Source organism: Agelaius tricolor, unplaced genomic scaffold (assembly GCF_023055355.1).
Source record: "Agelaius tricolor isolate 1412-34295 unplaced genomic scaffold, bAgeTri1.0.p SCAF_21, whole genome shotgun sequence".
Classification (NCBI taxonomy): Eukaryota; Metazoa; Chordata; class Aves; order Passeriformes; family Icteridae; genus Agelaius; species Agelaius tricolor.
Window position 1 is genome coordinate 6,695,129 of NW_027269281.1, and position 26,768 is coordinate 6,721,896.

Sequence of the window (26,768 nt, forward strand, 5' to 3'; positions counted from 1 at the left end):
AGACAACCTACATTTTCTAAGCCTTATTTTCATTATTTGTACAATTTCTAGAAAATTTAAAGACAGTTTACTCTCCAAACATTTTACAATTCAAATTGAAGACCAGATAAGTTACAGATATGTGGACGTTCTCAGAGAGAAACAGATAGTTTCCCAGGCATCGTTCAGGGAAAGCTGTGAGAAGCTCAGAGAAAAGAATGAGAAACAATTCTTAAGTCTCTGCAGCTGGTGTTTGTGAACATGTGTTCCACGTGATGTTTATGGAAAGATGGTGTTGTTCCTAATTAACCAATTGGGTGACAAGTGTTATTAAGAACCAATCAGGTTCTGGGTAAACGATGTTGCTTATAAAAATGTGAAGTTTTGTAATAAAGGAGTTTTTATGCCTTCTGAAAATGCATGGAGTTGTGTTGCCTTAATTTCTGTTTCTGACTCAACGATGACAATGATATACAGAAGAACTAAAAAAAAAATGTTCATTGGTATGATGATGGCCATTATCTAAGCATACCAGAGACCTAAGAACTGTGCTGAATTTTAGTTATGTTTGACACAGTATTTGAAAAAGGATAACAGGAAAACTTAACATGAATGTGTTATGAGCAAAAAAGTTTACTGATTTTTGGGGAATTTTGAACAATTTAATTTGTTGTCAATTAAAAACTTCTAATTACCAGTTCTGTTACTGAAACAAACAAAAAGCCATGCTCATTCTCCCTCAGAAATCACAAAATAACAGAATGGTTGATGTTGGAAGGGACATCTGGAGGTGATCTGGTTCAACCCCCCTGCTCAAGCAGGGCCACCTAGAGCCAGTTGTCTAGTACCATGTCCAGACAGATTTAGAATATTTCCAAGGACAAGGACTCCACCATCTCTCTGGGCAACCTGTCCTGTAGGAGCGTCAGGGGGTAGGACAGTCGGGACGGATGGAGACAAGAGATCTCTGAAGCCAGGTCGTGGAACTTGCGGTTTATTGCAAAGGGCGTGGGTGCAGGGGCCCTGCTTGGAGCTGCCAGCCACAGCTCAGAGCAGGCCCGAGAGAAGAGAGTGGTAAAGAGGATGAGAGAGAGAGAGAGAGAGAGAGAGAGAGGATGAGAGGGTAAGAGAGTAAGAGCGTAAGAGAGTGAAGTTCCTGTTACAATACAATAAATCTTCTTCTGTGTTGAATATTCTAATTCTCACTAACTAATCCAGTACAATATACAAACCCTATAGCATTTACATACAGCCTATAAGAATCATTACATTACCATACTGTGTTACATTTTAAACCCTTAAAACTACTCTTTGGACCCCTTCTGCTAAGCTAGTAGGGTCTGCTCTGACCCTTGGACCTGTCTGCAAGCAGAGGGTATTGTTTCATCAAAAGGGGATTGCCTTCAGCCAGCCACACCATTGCTTTCCAGTTGTTCAGTAACTAAGGTATCTCAAAGCATGCTTTCATTTCAATCTCACTTCTAGTTTCTATATTCTCAAAATCTTTTGCCACGCATTCATATTTATAAGGCTTTCCTGATTCATCTTCCCCAACACTGTCCCAGTGCTCAGACACCCTCACAGTAAAGAAGTGTTTTCTAATGCTCAGATGAAATCTCCTATGTTTCACTGTGTGCCTATTCCCTCTGGTCCTGTCCCTGTGTACCACTGGAAAGAGTCTGGCTCCATCTTCATTACAGCTTCTCTTCAGGTATTTATAGATAGTAGGATTCTACCTGAGCCTTCTTTTCTTCAGGCTAAACATTCCCAGCTCTCTGTCTTTCTTCAGATATGAGATGTTCTAGTCCCTTAATCATCTTAGTTGCCCTTCACTGGGCTCAGTCCAGTATGTCCATATTTCTCCTGTACTCTGGAGCCCAGAACTGGACATGGTAGTCACACACACAATCACTAGGTTGGAAGAGACCTTCAAGATCATCGAGTCCAACCCATGCCCTAACACCTCAACTAGACCATGGCACCAAGTGACACATCCAATCTTTTTTTAAACACATCCAGGGATGGTGACTCCACCACCTCCACGGGCAGACCATTCCAGAACTTTATCCCTTATTCTGTCAAAAACTTTTTCCTAATATCCAACCTAAATTTCCCTTGGCACAGCTTAAGACTGTGTCCTCTCATTCTGTCAGTTGCTGCCTGGAGAAAGAGACCAACCCCCACCTGACTACAACCACCTTTCAGGAAGTTGTAGAGAGTGATAAGGTCACCTCTGAGTCTCCTTTTCTCCAAGCTAAACAAACCCAGCTCCCTCAGTCATTCCTTATAGGGCTTGTGTTCCAAGCCGCTCACCAACCTCATTGCCCTCCTCTGGACATGCTCAAGCGTCTCAACATCCTTCCTAAACTGAGGGGCCCAGAACTGGACACAGTACTCAAGGTGCAGCCTCACCAGTGCCGAGTACAGGGGAAGAATGACCTCCCTGGTCCTGCTGGCCACACTATTCCTGATACAGGCCAAGATGCCATTGGCCTTCTTGGCCACCAGAGCACACTGCTGGCTCATGTTCAGTCAGCTGTCGATGAGTACCCCCAAGGTCCCTTTCCACCTGGGCACTGTCCAGCCACACCATTTCCAGCCTACAGCATTGCAGGGGGTTATTGTGGCCAAAATGCAGGACTCAGCACTTGGACCTATTAAACTTCATCTTATTGAATTCCACCCATCCATCCAACCGTTCCAGGTCACTCTGCAGAACCCTCCTACCTCCCAACAGATCGACACATGCTACCAGCTTAGTGTCGTCTTCAAATTTACTAATGAAAGATTCAATACCCTTATCCATGTCGTCAATAAAAATATTGAACAGAACTGGCCCCAGCACAGACCCCTGAGGGACACCACTGGTGACTTGCCGCCAACTGGTGCAGCACCATTCACCATCACTCTCTGGGCCCAGCCATCCAGCCAGTTCTTAACCCAGCAAAGAGTGCTCCTGTCCAAGCCGTGGGGCTGCAAGCTTTTCCAGGAGTATACTGTGTGTGACCTCACCAGTACTTAATATAAGGGAAGGATCACCTCCCTTGACCTGCTGGCAATACTTTGCCTAATGCAGCCAAGCATAACATCAGGCTTTTTTGCCACAAGGGCACATTGCTGACTCATGTTCAACCTGGTGCTCACCAGGATCTCCAGGTCCTTTTCTGCAAAGCTGCTTTTCAGATAGGTGGCTCCCTGCATGTACTGGTACATGAAGTTGTTCCTCAGGGGCAGAACTTGACACCTCCCTTTGGTGATTTTCATGAGGTTTTTGTCAGCCCATTTCTCCAGCCTGCCCAGGTCCCTCTGAGTGGCAGCACAACCCTTTGGTATGTCACTCCCTCCCTTGCTGAGGGTACACTCTGCCCCATCCATCCTGACCATTAATGAAGATGCTGAAAAGGACTGGATCCAGTACTGACCCCTGGGCTACACTACTAGCTACTGGCCTCCAACTAGACTTTGCTACTGATCACCACTCTCTGGGTCCAGCCATTCAGACAGCTTTCAATCCACTTCATCATCCCTTGCCTCTGCAAAATCTCCCCTCTGTTCTGTCTCCAACCCCATCACCACACAAAAAAGTCTCTTTGATGGGGCAAGAGGCAGCTCAGGAAATTTGGGTCAGTGTGTGGTGGTTCCTGTACTGGTAGCAGTCCCTTTAGAGTCAGGCCTCTCAGCTCCTGCTCAGACTACCACTTGAGCTCCTGCTCTCTTCCTTTTCCAGCATGGTCTTGTGTCTCCTCTTTCTTCTCTGCTGCTGTTATTTCTTTTCTTCCTTTTTTTTTTTCAGCATTTACCACCCTTCCTTGCTTTATTTTCACAGAGGCACCACAAAGTTTACTGATTGGCTCATCTATGACCTGCAATGGGGTTCCTGATGAGCTGTCTAGAACCAACTCTAACCAGTACAGGGCAGTCCACAAATTTCTCCCACAGAGGTCACTCATTGAAGCCATACTCTGATCTCCCCCCATACCCCAACCTGGCCAATTATACCCAATTAAAAAAATGTCACAAGAGAAGTAATCTAGAACATGCTTTCTTCTGTGCTGCTGGAAAATTTCAGATTTAAAAATCTCAACAGTAAGCTTGAAATTATACAGTGCAGTTACCTTTTTTGAACATATTAGGGAAGAATTTTTAATAAAGAAAATACATTCTAAACTAGGAAACTGTTGTGAAAATTATTATTTGATCTTAACACATATCAGACTAGAAATCTGATATTTGATATGTCTTTCAGTTGTGCTTCTTGGAGTAAGAAGTCATTATCTAGTAAAGTTCATTTTTACACTTAAATGTGATTAATACAGGTTCAGAAAAAAAAAAACATAATTGATATTTTTGAAAGGGGGTGTCCTGGGGTGACTTTATGATGCTTGTATCCCCATTTGTCTGTTTAGCCCAGAAATAAGTTTTGCACCTTTAAGACTGTTTCCAAGAGCAAAGGCGGGGAGAGAAGAAGCGCAAAGTTTGTTATCAGAAACTGCACTTGCTCCCCTGCATCCTTCTCCTGGAATGTGTTGTCTACAGCACAGACAGCAAGAGAGAGCTCTCCTTTGCTTTTAGTTAGTTTTCAGCTAGCTGAGGCAGAGAAGTTCCCTAGACTGTGGTTTTTATTTTTCTTGAAACTGTTTAAACCTGCTCTGGACTGAACACCCAGAAGAGCACCAAGAGCTCATGCCTGTGGCCCACCGGGCCAGGCCTGGTCCACGGCATTTCCGGCACAGGAAGGACTGATAAGAGACTGAGTGAGCCAAGCTACAACACATGAAGGGGACTCTCTGAGTTTGTCATCTCTTTAGATTGGCAAGAGGTTTTATTGTTTAATAGTGTTCATTTTTTTTTTTTTTTTTGTGCTGGTGAATGCTTTGCCAGTTAAATAAACAAGTTTTTTTCCTCTTTTCGCCAAGGAAATCTTTTTTCCCAAACCAGTTGAGGGAGGGGTCACTTGGATTCGCTTTCTAGAGGCATCCAATTTGGAGGTTTTTCTCACAAATTTGCCCTAAACCAGGACAGGGAGTCAACTTAAGGTGTAGATAGGTGAAGGCTTTTTTTCAGAAATAAGCATAAACACAGCTTAGTATGCTTTAGATCAAGTAGATATTTACTCTTGTTAGATATTTACTGTTGGAATGGCTACCTAGAACAGAGGCTAGACAGAGTTAAAAGAATAAAGTAGGTATTTATTAAAGGCCTTCAGTAGATACACCTTGGGCAGTGCAAAAGCCTCGCAGAGACTACATCCAAGATGGACGATGGTTACGAGTTTCTCAGACAGATGTAAGTTTGGTCTATCTGCATATCAGAGGTTAGTTGTCCAATTATAGCTTCAGGTAATGAAGTCCTATTCCCCCGGTTTGCTTCCCCCCATTCACTTTTTTTTATACTTTTCAGGGCCTGAGGCAGATAGTGTCCTTTGTTCTCAGGCCTGGAAGGATTGTTTTGTCTGACCAAAATGTGAAGAGAGCTTACTAACACTCTATATGGAGTTCAGAGTTATACACTAATGTAGTACAGGATCTGAAAAATATAAAAGCTAAGACTTAAGGCATCATTTCCCCCTTTAGAGGCTTGACAAGGCCTCTGCCTTGTCGAGTCTCAATACTAAATATCCACTAGCAGTATGCATTTAACAACAGTATATATCTAACAACAGTAAACCCCATCTTGGGTGTAGTCTCTGCAAGGCTTTTGCACTGCCCAAGGTGTATCTATTGAAGGCCTTTGATAAATACCTACTTCATTTTTTTAACTTTGTCTAGCCTCTGTTCTAGATAGCTACTCCAAGGCATCAAGTGAACACTTCTGAAAATGTCAAGCTTACTTCTTCATTTTAGAAGTGACTGGCAACATCTGGGCAAATCAATATCACCTTAAGAAGCAGCACCAGTGGTAGACATCAGTTTGCTAAGTGAGGTTATACTTTACAACCTAGTCATTATAGTAATCTTAAAACAGAATAGTTACCCATGTTGTCTATATTCATTACTTGTTCTGACCTAATAGTAATGTGGGGAAACAAAAAACCCACCAAGCAATACAGTGGATAGAATTAAAAAGCCTTTGAGGTACACATTCAGAGGGAATTATCATCTTAATAGGCTAGACACAGTTACATAGGGAACTTGGTATTCAGGACTACCTCTGAACCACTAGGAAGACTCTGAAAACAGAAGGATGAGAGATCAACCAGTGACCTTAAACATTAACAATATATTTTATTAGTGCACGTTTATCCTAAAGCATTTCCAAACCTGCAGATACAAGCAATCTTAAACTTGACCAAACAGATAGGCTCCCCAGAACTCTGACACAAAATCAAACAAGCCAAAACCTCCAGAAAGGAACATTAAGACTAACCAGGTTATCACACCACTGATCACTCCCAGAAAATGGAACTGCAGGGACTGAATCCAAAGCACTTCAATTAAAGTAGCTGGCACTGTTAATACAAGGGGACTGTCAGCTACAACATGGTCAAAGAATAGGAAAACATTCTCCTCAACCTCTCAAATAGTCAAATAAATTCACCTCCTACATTTCTGCATGTCATCACCAAATTCACATTTTAGATTAAAAGAGAAAGTTAAATCCAACCACTGTCACATAAAAAAAATTAATAAGTACTGTATATTATTCAAATAAATAATTTCATCATTACTTGAAAATTACTTTAGCATTGCCAGGCCCATTTTACACTGTTCATAGATAAAATAAAAATTAGTTAACTAATATTTTGATTAGTTAATGATAGTTAGAGTAACTGAGTGCTGCACAAATTCACCAACATATCAAGTTACAGACTTTTGCTCAGATTTTTCCATCTAGAAATATTACAGTTGGCTTGGGAGCCATGACTTGAATACATATTTCAAAATGCAATTTGGATTACTCCACTCAAGTTTTACATTGTGGTAAACTCGATCCTATAATTTATAGTCTTCTCCAGTTAATCAACACTTGTTAATGGGGAGGGAAAAAGCAGGAGAGAAATTAAAGAATGTTTTACTATATGATACTTAATTCTAGCATTAAAATGCAGTAACTACTTCTAACTCAATAAGAAATATGATTATGCTATACCAGTGCTCCTCTAGTAGAAGCTTCTAAAGCAAAATAACAAAAACAAAAAGTTAGGACATTACTTTAGGGCACTGCTCTGATAGAAGCCATGGCTATCAATGTGTTCATACTTTGAATAAAGACTGTGTTTTTAAATATAATCTTTGAAAATTAAACATTGACTATGAGTTACAGTAACACATATTTAGAAAGCAATAGAAAGCATCACATCCTTTGCACCTTGAGTACTCATCCTTACAACCTAGATATGCTGTTCCCCAGCAGATCATTTTACATATGCCCAAGAAATTAAAATGTTATTTTAGCTTTATGTCATTAAAAAATCCCAACCACCCAATAAAATATGTTATTTTCTTTGAAGTCAGAAGAGAGTACTCTGAATAAATGAGGCTGGTAGGTGCTGAACTGAACATTTGTCTTGTGTTAAAAGTCAGAAATATGCTGTTGTGTAGTTCAGTATCACACTTCAGTTCACAATGCCATGCCTTTTACCTTTTTAAGAAAAAATGCTCCTATTAAGAACAAAACCAACACGCTTCTGTTTATACTGTTGTCATCACAAGGGCAAATAATTCTGTGACAGAAAACTAGCAACACAAAGAGACCTGGCAAGTGTTAATTTCAGTTTCATATCCTGTGATCTGTGAGCTATTTAAGATATTGACAAGGAGATACAGAGAAAGCCAAGAAAACCTATGCTATGTTTTTTCACTACACAATGCCTATTCTAACATAAGTAGCTCAGGTTTTTTTTTTAATAAGACTGTGCCAAGTTAATACCTTATACTGAGCTATATCCCAAAATGAAAGAAATTACTAGATCATTTTTGCAAGCATAATACAGTATTTCATCTCTGCCAGCACTTTAGTGCATCAGCCCCCTCCCCCCAAAGAGATACGCGCATTCCAACCGAGCCTCTCTCAGCAGGGCTCAGCCAATTCTCGCCCTCCCTCCAGGCCTTGCTAGGTTCCCAAACCCCCTCTAATTTTAGGTTTGGATTTTGTTGTAAACGGCAAAACGAAAGGAGAAAGACTCCAAAGTGACAATCCTTACCCTTGAAATCCCGCCATGGGCGCAATAAGGAGGGTGAATTCTTTTTTTTTTTTTTTTAATGGGAGATGGATGAGAAGAAACAAAAGACTAAATGGAGAAAAGGCTAAGCAGTGGAGACAGAGGGAGAAAGAGGAGAGCCCGTTGAAGGAACAGGGCGAACGTCAGCCATGTTGTGTGTGTTAGTCCAGTATTTACAAACCTGCAGCTGCAGCAGCGTTTTGAGTCTGGAAGAGAGGGGAAAGAAGGGAGGGGGAAAGAAAGGAGAGGAGGGAGGAGAGAGAGGGAATCGAGGGAGGAGGGGAAAGCGGCGACAGCAGCAGACAAAGGAACCCAGAAAAGCGCGAGCAAAGCGCGAGCATACGTCCACACACTCTGGGTGTCCCGGACAGCAGCGGTGGCGTGTGCAACTCCAGTGCTGCCAGCCCGACGCGTTAGCAACTTTCACAACTCCAGCCTTTGGCTACTGAGGCTCGGCCGAGCCCGGCCACCACCCTCACATCCCCTTCACCACATTTTTTCACGAGGGGAGCCAATAGATGACAGGTCAGAGACATACCTGTCTCCCTCAACGTGCACTATCGACAGAGAGGCTTATCTGCTGGGAGCCCCTTAGCGGGCCCCAGCCCACAGTACAATAGATCCACAGAGAGGAAGGGGGAATGTGCAGCTGTGACCTCTTCTCTCCAGCAACGGACGCGATGTGGGCGGGGTAGATACCGGGAGGGGCCATGCCAAATGAGAGCAGCAGTCCCCCAAAGCCCAAAAGAGTGGTAGTTGCCAAGGAGTCGGGGCAATACGTGGGAAGAGAGTCTGAAGACCCCCACTCTCGCCCGCCTCCCGCGGCTTTTAGGCGGGCTGCTGAGGCAGATAGTGAAGAAGAAACGGTTAAGAGACGGAACACCGCAAGTATAAAAATAACGTCAGCCGCAGGGAAGGAGGAGGGGAGGGAAAGCTACGAACCGCGGCTCCGAGCTCGTTCCACAGCGACTCCCTCCGGTTCTACCCGGTCCTAGGTTGTGCTTTCCTTTCCCTTCCCCCTTCCCTCGCATTCACTACTCACCTGCTGGGGGGATGGGCGCCTGGGAGTGCCAGGAGGATAGTCTAGAAGTGTTAGCACTGCAGCCGCAGCAGTCCTCCTGTCTCACTAGGCCACCCAGATTCTCTGCGGCAGCAGTATGGGGAACTGCTCCCCTTGTTTCGTTTGTCCCACTCCGCAGTCACCACTGCTGCCTCCAATTCGCCTCTGCTACATTCGGATCCTCCTCTCCGTACACGAACTCTACCACCAGGATGGAGGCCTCCTCACTTTCCTGCCAAATAGTGAGCTAGCCGCATCGAAACATTCAAAACACGGGACCGGACACCGCCCTCTTCCCCTCCACCAACACGCAGGCGCACTGGAAATTCCGAACTGCGACAGGAGCGCAGGAAGCAATCCTCCGCCTAATCCACCGCTACTCCGTACCGCGCAGGCGCTCCTTTTCCTCCACTGCCGTCTCTCGGCGCTCCGTCGAGGAGAGTGGCGTCGTAGCGGAGAGTGGTGTGGGCTTGTCCCCAGTTGGCTGTCTGTTAGCCCTTCTCCAAACTCAGACCACTAGACCCTGGGGCAGTGAATGTCCGTCTTTCCCCTCCCATCCGCCCACCCACCACGGTGGATCTAGTGCTGCCTCGTAAAGTGGCCACAGGGCTTTATGTCAGCGGTACCGCTTCCTTAAACAGGCCTTGGGAGCCAGTGGCTGCACACTGCCCTCTCACCATCATAGGAAAGAAAATGTGTAAGCCATCATAAGAAAGAAAAATCAGCTATGGATATCCTGTGTTACAAATTTGGCCTGTGACGACTGAGGAGAGAGGCTAGGATGCAAAGTATAGAATTACAAAGGTATGTATTTATTCAAGTGCATGAGATGTCTCAGCCAAACAAGGTATTTTTAGGGGATTTATACCTTATACTACAAGGGTATGATATGAATAATCCACCTACTAATGCAGATTTCTAATTGTCTAATCATAAACGTGGTACAGCATAGCAACAAATGTTACAAGCATATATTTTGTAGGAGTGCAGTATAATTTTCTGTCAGCATCCTTGTGATTTGTCTGTTAATCCAGATGTTTCCATCATTAACTTTTGCAAATTTTTTAGGCATCAACAATTCATGTTTCTCTTGGATATGGATCCTTCAGATAAGAAGCCTCTGTTCTTGCAGAAGTTAATTTCGTTGATCACTTGCCCTTAGTAGGGATCTTGGGTCTCCAGATAATGATTCAGCAATTATACACTAATAATGTTCTTAGCACCTACTGACTGTGTGGTCTCAATAATTTATATCATGCCTACTAGAAATGAAAATGATGATTTGACCATGTACCTTGAGACCTTCAAAGCCAGTAAGGTGGGGAGAAGTCAGCATGGTGCCCAAAAATCTGGAGGCCAATAGGGAAGGGGAAAAGTCTGCATAGTGTGAAGGACCTTCAAGACCTTGAGGAGGCAAAAAGGGACCGATACATGACCAACTCAGTCACAGAGAATGGCCATTTACCTTATAAAATGGCATTAGTTATGCTAACCATATTACCAAAGATCAGGAGCAGGAGGTACCGGTCACAGCTGTACATAAACTTCCTAGTCTTTTTGGATGCTTTGAGGTGCCACCTAGTTTGGTTAGAAATAAAATGGCTGAACTCTTACAGAAGCTTTGAATGCTATTGAGTAGCTTTGTGTGAGAACCAGGTTTCCTCTGGTCCCAGAAAATTTTGCTTTCTTGATATCCTTCCAAACTAAAGAGAAACAGCCTTAACTGATGAAAAAAACCCCTCAGCCCTTTTGATTTGATGGTAGAATCAAGAACCCTCAGAAATTAAGTGGCTAGATGTTTGCTTGATCTGAATTTGAAGGAGGAATGATGTCTTGGATCTGATCTTAATATCTTTAAATGCAAATACTACTTTTGCTTTAATGTAACTTTAAATAAGCAATTATCTGTTTGAGATAACTATCTGGCTACCTGTCTAATTTATCTTTTTTAAGCAAGCTACTGTAGAGTTATCACAGGAATTATTTAAAGTCAACAGAAACAGAAGCCTCCTTCCAATGTGTTTCCTTTCTGACATGGTTACAACTGATTAAATTTAATATGCCAGCAGGAACCAACCTATCTTTTAGCAACTTGAATAAAACATAAATAAGTTTCAAATTCTGGTAATATAAATTAAATAAATAGAATAGTTCCAGTTGGAAGTGAAAGGAATGAGGAGGAGGTGTTTTTACAAACAAACTGTGGGCCTGATGGTAGATAAGGCTAGATACAGAGAGGTGAATGAGGCAATGGGGGGAACCATAAATTCCATAGGAATTCCACTAATTGACACAGACTGTTACCCACTCAAGACTGTGCTAAATCTCTAGATTTAGAGAAAAAGAACAGTGACACAAGGAAAAATAAAAAGGGGGGGAGTACACATTAGAAAGGAGATGTATTAGTTGATTGGGAAAGTCTGTACTTCTCAAGTACTTCAGCCAGTGGGGAAGGAGAGAGGGAAATGCAGCCGAGAAATTAGGATAAAAGGAGGCTGCGTCCTCTAACAGTTTGAGAGTCCCCATGGGAAATGCCATTGACCTCTCCTTTTATTTGAATAAAGTTACAGGGCTCCTCTGTCCCCTTTTTGGACATAAACCTCTGGTGTTTGTGGATTAATATTCCTGACAATTTGCGGGATCTTGTCCAGGATATTTCCATCATCCAGGGGCAGCAGGCAGTGAGTGGAGCTGAAGGTGTGCCTCACCCAGTTTCAGTGATCAGCTCCCCTTGATGGTGACGGGCACCAGGCGATTGATTGGGTTCCCAAAACTGTCCAGGAAACAGATGAGTGTCAGACCAGGGGGGTCCGTGAAGAGTCCACAGAGAAGGACCACTGATAATCTCACCGGTGAGTAAAATGGGATCTTCGGGGAGTCAACCTGGGAGGGCACCCATGGAGGGTAGCACAGGTAAACCTGAGAGGGCACCCATGGAGCTAGCAAATGTAAAGCTGGGAAGGGGCCCCAGCAAAAGGGATGATGATCCCAAAATATCTCTGAAGAATCCCTTGGAAGAATGTGGAGTTGGTTTACACATTCTTCCAGAAGTAAAGACATGGATGCCCAAAGGGGGCAATAAGGAAAAGTTGAGAAAGGGTCTTTACAAACCATGCCCGGGGGGAGCAATAAGGGGAGTCGAGAAGGAGTCTTGACAACAGGAGATGGACAAATAGTGTTGATATGTTGAGAAAAGATTAGTTGAAGGGGAATGTAGAGAGATATGGTTGAGGCACGGAGCAGCAAGACCGGATGTGGAAGTGCGGGACTGGGAGAAGGGGTTGGGGGCCTGTGGGGGCTGTGGGGCAGCAGGGGCTCAGCACCAGGCAGTGCCTGACCCCGCCACCCCTGGGCAGGGGTGGCAGTGGCTGCCGGCCCCCATGAGGCTGCGGGACACCCTGGCTGCTCATGGTGCTGCCAGCTGTGCCCACTAGGAGCACTGGGGGAGAGGAGCCATTTGGACACTGCAACAGGACAGGGACTGGCTCTGGTATGCAGTGTTTGATCAAGAGAGTGAGCACGAGGAGGAGGAAGACCTATCTGGGAAATGCAGATTATATGTGGAAGGATAAGGATTTTCTTTTAAGGATTTTGTTTGGTTCACTGGAAAAATGAGTGGGTTTGAGCTGTGGGAAAATGAGTACCCACAGGCAGTAGTGGGGGGACTAGAGGAAGAACAGAATAAGTCCCTGGATGAACTGGTTAGAAAGATACAGCAAGTTGTCTTGGTTTGGAAAGACAGGTGCCTGCTAAGGAAGGCAGGAGCCTCCCCTGAAATGGAGAAAATGAACCCTCCCCCTCCGAATTCCTATAAATTTTAAATTAAGGGGCTCTCAGGCAACAAAAATTATGGGAGCAGGAAATAACAGTTCTTTAATAGGGAAGAAAATAAAAGGATAAAATAAATAATGCAGTAAACTAAAACAATATTGACAGAGTCAGAAGACAACCTGACACCCTGTTGGTCAGGGTGTTGGTAGCAGTCTAATTGGAAATGTGGCTGCAGTCCTCCTGGAGTGTCAGGTGTGGTTCTGCTGGAGCAGGGATCCTGTAGAAAAAAGGGTGTAGTCTTCCTCTGACAATCCAGTGGAAGAAGAGGCAGCTGCTGTTCCTCTGGGAAATCCAGTGGAAAAGCTGTGCTGGTATTCCAGAATCTCCAGATTATATCTGGGTAGCAATGCTTGGCTCCTCCTTCTGGGTGGAGCATGTCACGATGGGATGCTATAGTTCTTATCCATCATGCAGTGACATTCAATAGCCTGTTATCAGCAGATGTCTCCTCCAGAGGGAGGAGTGATTGTGATCACTCAGAGATAAGGAAAACTGCCCACTTGACAAAAGACAACTGCCATACAGATGGTAATGGAATACATCTTGCCTCGCAATCTGGAACACAAGTGTATATAAGAAGGGATGAGGAAAAAGCAAAGGCAAAGGTGATATAGCAGAGTTTTTACAGCCCCAGAGGCATAAGACGCAGAACCCAAGGGGTCCCCCAGGATAGAAGGGACAGGGTTGGCCACAAGGAAGTGGCAGAAGCATTCCCTCCTCAGCAGGGGAGAGCCAACTCAGGCATCATTTGGGGAGAAATCAGTGTACTATCTGCAGGGCAGAGGGACACTGGAAGCAAGAATGCCTGCAGAAACAATTGGATCCTCAGGAGGAGGAAGTCCAGAGGATAATGGAGACAGATTGTTAGGGGTGTCAGGGGCTCCCATTATACCAGGAACCCACCACACTGGAGCCCTTGCTAACTTTTAAGGTGGGTCCAGATTGAGAGGAGCTGTGTTTCCTGGTAGACACAGGGGCCTCTCAATCCACCTTGAATTTTATCCCTAAGAGGGGAAAATTGTCAAAATGATTATTCAAGGGGTGAGTGGGATGGATGAATGTATGCATTTTGTTCAACCCCTATTAATAGATGTGGGAGTCAGGTTTGAAATGCATGAATTCCTGTTTGTTCCTAATTGTGATTGTAATTTACTGGGAAGGGATTTGATGGCTAAAGTGGGAATGCAAATTAGTATTGTGAAAAATGATACAGAGCCTAACACTGGTAACGTTATGTAAAATGTCTGAGAAGGTTTATGCTGAAATAAACCCAGAAATGTGAGTGGCCCCAGGGAAATACGGAAGATTTGATATAGAGCCTCTCCAAATTACTTTGAAGCAACCAGGACAAGTGGTGTCTAAAAAGCAATATCCTATTTCAAGGGAAGGAAAGAAGGGGTTACAGCCTGTCATTGAGTCCCTGCTAAAGGCAGGTCTTTTGGAGTCATGGATGTCTCCTTATAACGCTCCTATCCTGCTGGTTAAGAAACAGGATGGAACCTACAGAATGGTGCAGGATCTAAGAATAATAAATGAAATTGTCAAACCAAGGCATCGCACAGTTCTGGATCCCTATACCATCCTGAATCAGATCCCTTCTTCACATCAGTATTATTCAGTACTGGATTTGAAGGATGCTTTCTCGGGGTATTCAATTACTGAGGACAGTCAACAGTATTTTGCCTCTGAGTGGGAGCAGGAGGAAGGAGAGAAGATGGTAAAACAACAATTGACATGGACAGTCTCCCCGCAGGGATTTACAGAGTCACCGGTTCTGTTTGGGCAAGCCCTGCAAAAAATATTAAGAGAGTTTACTCCACCCTCAGGAGACAGGTTGTTGCAGTACGTGGATTATTTGCTTTTATCAGGGGAACAGGAAAAGGTGGTTGAAGAGGCTACTGTGAAGCTGCTTAATTTTCTTGCTAAAAAGCAACTTAGAGTGTCTGAAAAGAAGGAGCAGTTGGTAGAGAAAAAGGTTTAATATTTGGGACACATTTTGACTGGAGGGTTGCGGTGTATTGAGCCAGACAGAATATAAGGGATTTTACAAGTACCATTACCCCAGACAAAGAAGTTATGGCAGTTTTTAAAGTTAGTAGGGTACTGCAGAACATGGATTGAGAATTTTTCTGTTTAACCAGACCTTTATAGGACTTTTCAACCCAAGAGAGTCCTAATGTTGTGGCATGGACACCAGAAGGAGAGAAAAGCTTTAGAAAATTAAAAGACAAATTGGTTAATGCCCCAGTCTTAGCTCTTCCAGACTCAGAAAAGGAATTTGAATTATATGTGGATGTTAAACAAGGCCATGCTAAAGGAATTTTCGTACAAGAGCATGAGGGGAACACAGCAGCCTGTTGCTTATTTTTCTAAGCTCTTAGACCCAGCGTCCAGAGGCTGGCCTCACTGTCTGCAGAACTGTGCAACCACAGCCTTGATGATAACTGAGTCCCAAAAACTGACAGTAGGAGGATATCTGATTATTCAAGTTTCCCATCAAGTTAAAGCTTTGTTAACTCAAAGAGCCTCTAAGGAGATGACCAGTGCTCGCTTATTACAGCATGAATCTTGTTTAATGGAACAGGAGGACTTGGAATTGAAAAGTGGGGAAGGGTTTAACCCAGCCTCTGTGAACGGCCATGAAGAGGGGGCCAGGAAGAAACCCATGACTGCATTCAAGTGATAGATCTCCAGACCCGGGCTAGGGAAGATTTACGAGACACTTCCTGGCCTGAGGGAGAAAATGTGTTTATGGATGGGTCTTCAAGGGTGGTAGAAGGGAAGTGATTTACAGGATACACTATCATTAATGGAAAGGAATTAAAGGAAGGAGGTAGATTTCCACCCACATGGTCAGCTCAGACAGTGGAGCTGTATATACTTGTAAGGGCCTGTGAATTATATTGGGACAAGATAGTGAATATTTTTACTGATTCTGAATATGCATATGGAGTGATACATGCATTTGGGAAATTATGGGAAGAAAGAGGTTTATTAACCTGCAGAGGAAAATCGTTAGCTAATGAGAGCCTAATTTCTCACCTATTGGAAGTGGTGAATTTACCAAAAGGGGTAGCAATAATACATGTTAGGGGACACCAGGCAGGGTGGTCAGAAGAGGCAATAGGTAACTGACTGGCTGCTGAAGAAGCTTGGAAAGCTTCATTATTGCCAGAAATCTCTTAAGATCCTCGCTTTGCTCCTAGTAACTCCATCCTTGCCAGAGAAACTCTTTTCCATCAGAGGAGGTTGAGATAATTAAAAAGAGTGAGGCAGAGTAAAGAGGGTGTCCTAGGGTGACTTTATGATGCTTGTATCCCCATTCATCTGTTTAGCCCAGAAATAAGTTTTGCAACTTTAAGACTAGTTCTGAGAGCAAAGGGGGAGAGAGAAGAAGCACAGTTTTCAAAAATTGCACTCACTCCTCCACATTCTGGCTCATGGACTGTGTTGTCTGCAGCACAGACGGACGACGGGACACAGCTCTCCTTTGCTTTTAGTTAGTTTTCAGCTAGCTGAGGCAGAGAAGTTCCCTAGACTGTGGGTTTTATTTTTCTCTTAGAACTGTTTAAACCTGCTCTAGACTGAACACCCAGAAGAGCACTGGCAGCTCACACCTATAGCCCACCAGGGCCTGGCCTGGGCCGTGGCATTTCCACTGCCAGAGGGACTGATAAGAGACTTAGTGAGCTGAACTACAGCCCACAAAAGGGACTTTCTGAGTTTGTCATCTCTTTTGGATCAGCAAAATGTTTTATTGTTTAATATTGTTCTTTTTTTTTTTTTTTTGAGCTGGTAAATGCTTTGCCTATGTCCTGGTTTAGGGCAAATTTGGAGCAGAATTTCCAAATTAGGGCCCCTCCAGTAAGCAAACCCACACGGCCCCTCCCCCCAACTGGTTCGGGAAGGATTCCTTGGAGAGAAGTGGAAAGAACCTGTTTATTTAATAGGCACAGCACCCCCCAGCACACAAAATGAACAATACCGGATGACACTGCTCTGAAAATAGATGACAAATTCAGAAAGTCTCTCTTGGGGGGGTGGTCACTCTGTTCTCAGTCCCTCCGGCGCTGGGGCAGCTGCTGCAGGCCACAAGGTGCAAACTCTCGGTGTTTCCCAGGTCCCAGTCCAGAGCAGGTTCGAAATGGTCAGAAAAAGGAAAGGAGAAACAGTCCAAGAAGAAATTTGGACAGTTTAGCTAAACTAGCTAAAGAGCAAAAGCAAGCAGAAGCAAAGCAAGCGAGAGTGAGAGAGAGCAAAGCGAAAAGCAAAAGCAGCAAAAAAGCAAAAGCTGCAGTCTCTGTGTCCCGCCAGGCTGATAAGAAACCAAAACAAAACTTTCCCTCTTCAGAGCCAGTCTTAAAGGTACAGAACATAATATCCAACATTAACAGAACACATGAATGGGAATACAAGCATCATAATGTCACCCTAGGACATTCCACCCCTTATCCCCATATCATCATAATGTACAGACAATGGCAGTAACATCCAATGAACAGTGATATTGCATCTCATTCTCACCCCACAATCAGATCTCCCTGAGGTACACATCGTGTTGTTCCATCTCTTTGCATTATCCACCATCTGCAACCTGGTCCCTGAGCAATGACAACCCCACGAAGGGGTTTGTCTGTACTCAAGGCAGAATTGACCCACACAGTCTTCCCTAACAAACCTCTGACACCTACCACTGGGACTTTATCTCCATCTATTACATTCAGGGACTCAGACTGGGCAGGACCTGCTCGGTTGGTGGAACCTCGGGTGTTAACTAACCAGGTGGCCTTTGCTAAATGCTGCTCCCAATTTTTGAAAGATCCCCCACCCAAAGCTTTCAACTGGGTTTTCAGTAGTCCATTGTACCTCTCCACTTTTCCTGCAGCTGGTGCATGGTAGGGGATACGGTACACCCACTCAATGCCATGTTCCCTAGCCCAGGTGTTGATAAGGCTGTTCTAGAAATGAGTCCCATTGTCTGACTCAATCCTCTCAGGGGTACCATGCCTCCAAAGGACCTGCTTTTCAAGGCCCAGGATGGTGTTACGGACAGTACCATGAGACACAGGGTAGGTTTCCAACCATGCAGTGGTGGCTTCCACCATGGTCAGCACGTAGCACTTGCCCTGGAGTGTCTGGGGCAGTGTGATGTAGTCAATCTGCCAGGCCTCCCCATACCTGTACTTGGACCACCACCCACCGTACCACAGGGGCTTCACTCGCTTGGCCTGCTTGATGGCAGCACACGTCTCACAGTCATGGATAACCTGTGAAATACTGTCCATGGTTAAATCCACCCCTCGGTCTCTTAACCACTTATAGGTGGCATCTCTGCCCTGATGGCCTGAGGCATCATGGGCCCATCGAGCTAGGAATAACTCTCCCTTGTGTTCCCCATCTAGGTCTATCTTTGACACCCCTATCTTTCCTGCCTGGTCTACCTGCTCATTGTTTTGGTGCTCCTCATTGGCTCTATTCTTGGGGACATGGGCATCTACATGGCAGACCTTCACAGGTAGCCTCCCTACCCTGGTAGCCATATCTTTCCACTCATCAGCAGCCCAAATTTGTTTTCCTCTACGCTGCCAGTAAGCCTCTTTCCACCTCTCCAGCCATCCCCAAAGAGCATTTGCTACCATCCATGAATCAGTGTAGAGGTAGAGCTTTGGCCACTTCTCTCTTTCTGCAATGTCCAGGGCCAGTCGAACGGCTTTGAGTTCTGCAAGTTGACTTGATCCACCTTCTCCTTCGGTAGCTTGTGCGACCTGTCCTGTGGGGCTCCATATGGCTGCTTTCCACTTCTGGTTCATCCCTACGATGTGACAGGAACCATCAGTGAAAAGAGCGTAGCATGTTTCCTCTGGTGGCAGTTGGTTACATGGAGGAGCCTCTTCAGCCCGTGTCATTGGTTCTTGTTCTTCATCTGTGACACCAAAATTCTCACCTTCAGGCCAATTTGTAATTACCTCCAAAATCCCAGGGTGATTCAGTTTACCTATACGGGCGCGCTGAGTGATAAGAGCAATCCACTTGCTCCATGTGGCACTGGTGGCATGGTGAGTGGAAGGAACCTTGCCTTTGAACATCCACCCCAGCACCGGTAGTCGGGGTGCCAGGAGGAGTTGCGCTTCTGTACCAATCACCTCTGAGGCGGCTTGGACTCCTTCATAGGCAGCCAAGATTTCCTTCTCTGTGGGAGTGTAGTTGGCTTCAGAGCCTCTGTAGCTTCGACTCCAAAATCCCAGTGGTCGACCCCGAGTCTCCCCAGGCACCCTCTGCCAAAGGCTCCAGGACAAGCCATGGTTCCTGGCTGCAGAGTAGAGCATGTTCTTCATATCTGGTCCCGTCCTGACCGGGCCAAGAGCTACTGCATGAGCAATCTCCTGCTTGATCTGGACAAAGGCTTGTTGCTGCTCAGGGCCCCAGTGGAAAGTGTTCTTCTTGCGGGTGACCAGGTAAAGAGGGCTCACGATTTGACTGTACTCAGGAATGTGCATCCTCCAAAAGCCTATGGCACCTAGGAAAGCTTGTGTCTCTTTCTTATTGGTGGGTGGAGACATTGCTGTGATCTTGTTGATGACGTCTGTAGGAATCTGACGCTGTCCATCTTGCCACTTCACTCCCAGGAACTGAATCTCACGAGCTGGTCCCTTTACTTTGCTCTTTTTAATGGCGAAACCAGCTCCCAGGAGGATTTGGATGATTTTCTTTCCTTTCTCAAACACTTCCGCAGCTGTGTTCCCCCACACAATGATGTCATCAATATATTGCAGATGTTCTGGAGCCTCACCCTTTTCTAGTGCAGTCTGGATCAGTCCATGGCAGATGGTAGGACTGTGCTTCCACCCCTGGGGCAGTTGGTTCCAGGTATACTGCACTCCCCTCCATGTGAAAGCAAACTGAGGCCTGCATTCTGCTGCCAGAGGAATGGAGAAAAATGCATTGGCAATGTCTATAGTGGCATACCACCTCGCTGCCTTGGACTCAAGCTCGTACTGGAGCTCTAATATGTCTGGCACGGCAGCACTCAGTGGTGGAGTCACTTAATTCAATGCATGGTAGTCCACAGTCAATCTCCATTCTCCCTCAGATTTTCGCACAGGCCAAATGGGGCTGTTGAAGGGTGAGTGGGTCTTGCTGACCACCCCTTGGCTCTCCAGCTCTCGGATCATCTTATGGATGGGGATAACAGCATCTCGAGTGGTTCTATACTGTCGTCGATGCACTATGGAAGTGGCAATTGGCACCCGTTGCTGTGCTCCCGTCAGGCGTCCTACTGCAGATGGATTCTGGGACAGCCCAGGCAAGGTGTTCAATTGCTGGATGCCCTCTGTCTCTACAGCAGCTATCCCAAATGCCCACTTGAGTCCTTTTGGGTCTTTGAAATACCCACTTCGAAGGTAGTCTATGCCCAAAATACATGGGGCCTCTGGGCCAGTCACAATAGGATGTTTCTTCCACTCATTCCCAGTCAGGCTCACATCAGCTTCCACCAAAGTGAAATCCTGGGATCCCCCTGTCACACCAGCAATAGAAACAGACTCTGTCCCCACATGTCTCAATAGAATTAATGTACATTGAGCACCAGTATCAACCAAAGCTTTATACTCTTGTGGTTCCGATGTGCCAGGCCAACGAATCCACACAGACCAGAAAACACGATTTTCCCTAGCCTCTACCTGGCTAGAGTCAGGGCCCCTCTAAGCCTGGTTATCCTTCTTTCCCTGGGCATATGTCTTGGATGCTCCTTCAAGGGGATCAGACATGGCATCATCAGCATCATACCTGGCAGTTCGGCTACGGGCTACTGGAACTGCTTTCTTTCTGGTGGCTTCCTTCAATTCATGCACCCGTCATACAAGAACAGCAGTAGGCTTTCCATCCCACCTCCTCATGTTTTCTCCACAATCACGCAGGAAGAACCACAGCTCAGTTCGTGGGGTGTACCTTCTCTCGCCGTCTGGGAAATGTCTGCCTTGGATACCAGAACCTCTGATCTGTACTGCCGAGATTTGGAGAAGGTCTTCTTTAATCTCCTCTCTGAGCTTCTTATGATTCTCCTCTATCTTATCCTCTAAGTTCTGCAGACGTGTTTCTACCGCTGCGATTTGGGCATGTGTTGGGCCATGCACAGCATCTGCATATGCTCGGAGCTTCCTTGCCATATCACGCATGGTCTCATCCCTCTCAGCCCTCTTCATTATGGCTAAGGCAGAAGCATATTCATGTGGCCCAAGTCGCACAAGTTTTCACCACATCACAGACGTGCATGGCACCACGTCTGGGTTCCTAGTTGTTACATCATCTGAGAAGATAATCTCTGCCACTGCCATTTCTCTCAAGCGTTGAATCCCTTGCTCTATGGTCTTCCACTGTGTTTGTTGCATATAAAGATCATCTGCACACAGGTATCTTTGTGCAACACTTTCCAAGACCCGTGCCCAGAGGCTCTGAGGGTTTGCCCCCCTCATAATTCCTTGGTCGATGACAGGATCATGTGACAGGGATCCCAAATGCCTCGCTTCAGTGCCATCCAGAATTGTAGCCTCGCCTGCAGCATCCCAGAGACGGACTAACCAACTAATTATGGATTCATCAGGTCGTCAGGTGTAATCCTTCCGTAGGCCACGAAGGTCCTTCAGGGAAAAGGACTCAATATTTGCATCTGATCTTGCACCCGCTGCTTTGACTCCTGATTTTATGTCAGGAGGCATTGAGGTTCCTTCTGCTGCATCATCATCATCATCATCATCCACTGGTCGATTGGTCTTGTCCGTGCATTTCCCACTTCTAGTACTGGTAGCAACAGCCATTGGTTTAGCTGCTGGCTTAGGCTCACTATCTGGTTTGGCTGCTGGTTTCGAGCCTGGGGTGTTGGCTGCAGCCTGAGTGACTGGGATAGCTGATTTATCTCCCTGCCCCCCTGCCTCTGTCTGCTGTCGTACAGTCTCCAACAGAGTGCGATAAGCATATGCCAGGGCCCAGCTCACTGCAATGACCTTTCTCTCCTTAGGCTTGTGCTGGTGCTTCTCTTTGAGATATTTCCCCACCTCAACTGGGTTCTGTATTTGTTCATGTGGAAAGTCCCAGACTATGGGGTCAGAGAATTCCTTCAGGATTTGGCCCATATCCTCCCATTTCCCACACCACTCAGGATGTTCCACGCCTGAGTCTACTCCTGAGTCAGGGGTCTCATCAGCCCATCTAGAAATCTCAGCCCTCATTCTATAGAAGCAGCAGACTGTATAGAGGAAGGTTACCAGATTGAATACCAGAAAGATGGTTTCTTTAACATTCAGGGGAAATTGAACATTCTTCAATAGGGATGCAACCGATTCAGAGGAGAAGAAGGAAAGCAAAGGCTGAAAAGCCTCATTCCCGGCTGCTCCTCCTCTAACAAACTGGATGCATAACCATAGCCACAAACCATTAATACCTGGAGCAGACCCCAGCATGTTTATAAACTTCTTACAAATCATTGCCATCAAGCCCAGCAGGATAGCTATTCTGGTCACTGCCCCTCTGCTGTAAAAACTATGTATTAGGGACAATACTAGAACTATTTCTGGATAAGAAAATAAACCTAGGGACCACAGAGGTATTAAGATCTCAAAAAACCCTAGGGACCAGAAACACATGCAAGCCTTGACCCCAATAGACATTATGAATTCAAAAAACATGGCTATTAACTGCTTTAAACAAACAGAGAGTAATGGCAACCAAAATGCACTCAAAACAGGGTTTTTCCACTCTCTCTCTCTTGCCCTAGCGTTGCGCACCAAGATTTTGTCCTGGTTTAGGGCAAATTTGGAGGAGAATCTCCAAATTAGTGCCCCTCCAGTAAGCAAACCCACACGGCCGCTTCCCCCAACTGGTTCGGGAAGGATTCCTTGGAGAGAAGTGGAGAGAACCTGTTTATTTAATAGGCACAGCACCCCCCAGCACACAAAATGAACAATACCGGATGACACTGCTCTGAAAATAGATGACAAATTCAGAAAGTCTCTCTTGGGGGGATGGTCACTCTGTTCTCAGTCCCTCCGGCGCTGGGGCAGCTGCTGCAGGCCACAAGGTGCAAACTCTCGGTGTTTCCCAGGTCCCAGTCCAGAGCAGGTTCGAAATGGTCAGAAAAAGGAAAGGAGAAACAGTCCAAGAAGAAATTTGGACAGTTTAGCTAAACTAGCTAAAGAGCAAAAGCAAGCAGAAGCAAAGCAAGCGAGAGTGAGAGAGAGCAAAGCGAAAAGCAAAAGCAGCAAAAAAGCAAAAGCTGCAGTCTCTGTGTCCCGCCAGGCTGATAAGAAACCAAAACAAAACTTTCCCTCTTCAGAGCCAGTCTTAAAGGTACAGAACATAATATCCAACATTAACAGAACACATGAATGGGAATACAAGCATCATAATGTCACCCTAGGACAGCCTATTAAAGAAACAGTTTTTTCCACTTTTCTCCAAGGAAATATTTTCCCAAAGCAGTTGAGGGAGGGGGTGCTTAAATCTGCTTTTTAGAGGAACCCCTTTAGAGGTTTTCTCCCAAATTTGCCCTAAACCAGGACAAATACATTTTTTGGCACCCTACACGTGGCTCAAGAAAACAGAAAAAGCTATACTGATTACATTTTAGTTGTACTTACTCTGAATTGAGATAAAGCAGTCAATAGCCATGTTACCTGAATTCATAATGTCTCTCTGGGTAGAGGCCTTCATGTGTTTCTGGTCCCTAAGCTTTTTTTTGAGGTTTTAATACCTTTCTGGTCCCTAGGCTTATTTTCTTATCCATAAATAACCCCAATATTATCCCTAACACATGGGTTTTACAGCAGAGGGGCACACATTAGAATGGCTATTGTGCTGAGCTCAGTGATAATGATTTATAGGGAGTTTACAAATGTACTAGAGTCTATTCAAGATATGTATAGTTTATAGTTTCTTCATCCTACCCTACGTCCTAGTTCCAATAACATGTTTTGGGGATTTATTAGTAACTGTGCCAAATTTGTTAGAGGAAGAGCAGAGGATGAGGCTTTTCAGCCTTTACTTTCCTTCTTCTCCTTTAAATCTGTTATGTCACTTTTTGAGACTGTTCAATTTCCCCTAAATGTTAAAGAGATGACCTTCCTAGTATTTAATCTAGCAAGCTTCCTCTATACGGTCTGCAGCTTCTCTAGAATGAGGGCTGAGATGTCCAGAGGAGCTGATGAGACCTCTGACCCAAAAGTAAACCCAAGTGTGGAAAATGCTGAGTAGTGTGGAGAATGGGAGGATATGAACCAAACCCTAAAAGAATTTTCTGACCCCATAGCCTGGGATTTTCCATGTGAACAAATTGAGAACCCATCTGAGGTGTGGAAATACTTGAAAGAGAAGTGCCATGATGACCCTAAGGAAAAAAAGATCATTGCAATAAGCTAAGCCCTAGTATATGCCTATTGCGTGCTGCTAGATACCGTAGGGCAGCAAATAGAAGCACAGGGGCAGGGAAATAAATCAGCAGCTACCCCAGTCACTCAGGCTGCAGCCAACACCCCAGCTACTCAGGTTGTAGCTAAACCAGACAGTGAGCTTCAACCAATGGCTATTGCTCCTACCACGAGAGGAGGAAAACACACAACCAAAATCGATCACCATATAGACGACAATGATCCAGGGGAAGGACCCTCAAAACCAATTACTGACACAAAATTGGAAGTCACTACTGAGTCCTTTTCCCTAAAAGACCTTTGAAGCCTAAGAAAAAATTACACTCGACGACCTGATGAATCTATAGTTGATTAGTCCGTCTTTAGGATGCTGCAGGTAAGGCTACAATTCTGCATGGTACTGTGTCCTAGGGTGACATTATGATGCTTGTATCCCATTCATGTGTTCTGTTTATGCTGGATATTATGTTCTGTGCCTTTAAGACTGGCTCTGAAGAATGAAAGTTTTGTTTGGGTTTTCTTATCAGCCTGGCGGGACACAGAGACAGGGCAGCAGCTTGTGCTGCTTTTGCTTTTCCTTTTCGCTTTGCTCTCTCGCTTTTACTTCTGTGTCGCTTCTGCTTGCTCTTGCTTCTGCTCATTAGCTAGTTTAGCTAAACAGTCCAAATTTCTTCCTGGACTGTTTCTCCTTTTCTTTTTAGAAAGAACTTGAACCTGCTCCGGACTGGGACCTGGGAACACCGAGAGTTTGCACCTTGTGGCCTGCAGCAGCTGCCCCAGTGCTGGAGGGACTGAGAACAGAGCGAACACTCCCGAGAGAGACTTTCTGCCCCTCCCCTCCCCCCCCCCCCCCCCCCCCCTTTGGAGATTGTCCTCCAAATTTGCCCTAAACCAGGACAAAATCTTGGTGCGCAACGCTAGGGCAAGAGAGAGAGAGTGGAAAAACCCTGTTTTGAGTGCATTTTGGTTGCCATTACTCTCTGTTTGTTTAAAGCAGTTAATAGCCATGTTTTTTGAATTCATAATGTCTATTGGGGTCAAGGCTTGCATGTGTTTCTGGTCCCTAGGGTTTTTTGAGATCTTAATACCTCTGTGGTCCCTAGGTTTATTTTCTTATCCAGAAATAGTTCTAGTATTGTCCCTAATACATAGTTTTTACAGCAGAGGGGCAGTGACCAGAATAGCTATCCTGCTGGGCTTGATGGCAATGATTTGTAAGAAGTTTATAAACATGCTGGGGTCTGCTCCAGGTATTAATGGTTTGTGGCTATGGTTATGCATCCAGTTTGTTAGAGGAGGAGCAGCCGGGAATGAGGCTTTTCAGCCTTTGCTTTCCTTCTTCTCCTCTGAATCGGTTGCATCCCTATTGAAGAATGTTCAATTTCCCCTGAATGTTAAAGAAACCATCTTTCTGGTATTCAATCTGGTAACCTTCCTCTATACAGTCTGCTGCTTCTATAGAATGAGGGCTGAGATTTCTAGATGGGCTGATGAGACCCCTGACTCAGGAGTAGACTCAGGCGTGGAACATCCTGAGTGGTGTGGGAAATGGGAGGATATGGGCCAAATCCTGAAGGAATTCTCTGACCCTATAGTCTGGGACTTTCCACATGAACAAATACAGAACCCAGTTGAGGTGGGGAAATATCTCAAAGAGAAGCACCAGCACAAGCCTAAGGAGAGAAAGGTCATTGCAGTGAGCTGGGCCCTGGCATATGCTTATCGCACTCTGTTGGAGACTGTACGACAGCAGACAGAGGCAGGGGGGCAGGGAGATAAATCAGCTATCCCAGTCACTCAGGCTGCAGCCAACACCCCAGGCTCGAAACCAGCAGCCAAACCAGATAGTGAGCCTAAGCCAGCAGCTAAACCAATGGCTGTTGCTACCAGTACTAGAAGTGGGAAATGCACGGACAAGACCAATCGACCAGTGGATGATGATGATGATGATGATGCAGCAGAAGGAACCTCAATGCCTCCTGACATAAAATCAGGAGTCAAAGCAGCGGGTGCAAGATCAGATGCAAATATTGAGTCCTTTTCCCTGAAGGACCTTCGTGGCCTACGGAAGGATTACACCTGACGACCTGATGAATCCATAATTAGTTGGTTAGTCCGTCTCTGGGATGCTGCAGGCGAGGCTACAATTCTGGATGGCACTGAAGCGAGGCATTTGGGATCCCTGTCACATGATCCTGTCATCGACCAAGGAATTATGAGGGGGGCAAACCCTCAGAGCCTCTGGGCACGGGTCTTGGAAAGTGTTGCACAAAGATACCTGTGTGCAGATGATCTTTATATGCAACAAACACAGTGGAAG

At 45.2% G+C, this 26,768-nt stretch overlaps 2 protein-coding genes and 1 long non-coding RNA gene across 4 annotated transcripts in view; 1 reads left to right on the forward strand and 2 right to left on the reverse strand.

Annotated features, from left to right (window-relative positions):
* Nucleotides 1-9,517, reverse strand: part of LOC139598952 (spindlin-Z-like) — a 106,969-nt gene extending 97,452 nt beyond the window's left edge. For both annotated transcript variants that reach the window (XM_071445879.1, XM_071445880.1), the window contains exon 1: nucleotides 9,183-9,517. The gene's annotated coding sequence lies outside the window, so the exon portion shown is untranslated. The remainder of the gene's footprint in view (nucleotides 1-9,182) is intronic.
* Nucleotides 9,518-9,619: 102 nt separating this feature from the next.
* LOC139598953 (uncharacterized) lies at nucleotides 9,620-25,254 on the forward strand. The gene is made up of 3 exons (XR_011682091.1): nucleotides 9,620-10,004; nucleotides 11,852-12,052; nucleotides 25,150-25,254. It is a non-coding gene; the product is annotated as an uncharacterized lncRNA (long non-coding RNA).
* LOC139598938 (uncharacterized) lies at nucleotides 13,050-21,232 on the reverse strand. Its single transcript, XM_071445868.1, has 3 exons — nucleotides 21,016-21,232; nucleotides 17,017-20,073; nucleotides 13,050-13,586 (listed from the first exon to the last, which is right to left on the reverse strand). Exons 1-2 carry the CDS (start codon nucleotides 21,230-21,232, stop codon nucleotides 17,990-17,992), a joined length of 2,301 nt encoding a protein of 766 aa, XP_071301969.1. The 3' UTR covers nucleotides 13,050-13,586; nucleotides 17,017-17,989.
* Nucleotides 25,255-26,768: the final 1,514 nt, after the last annotated feature.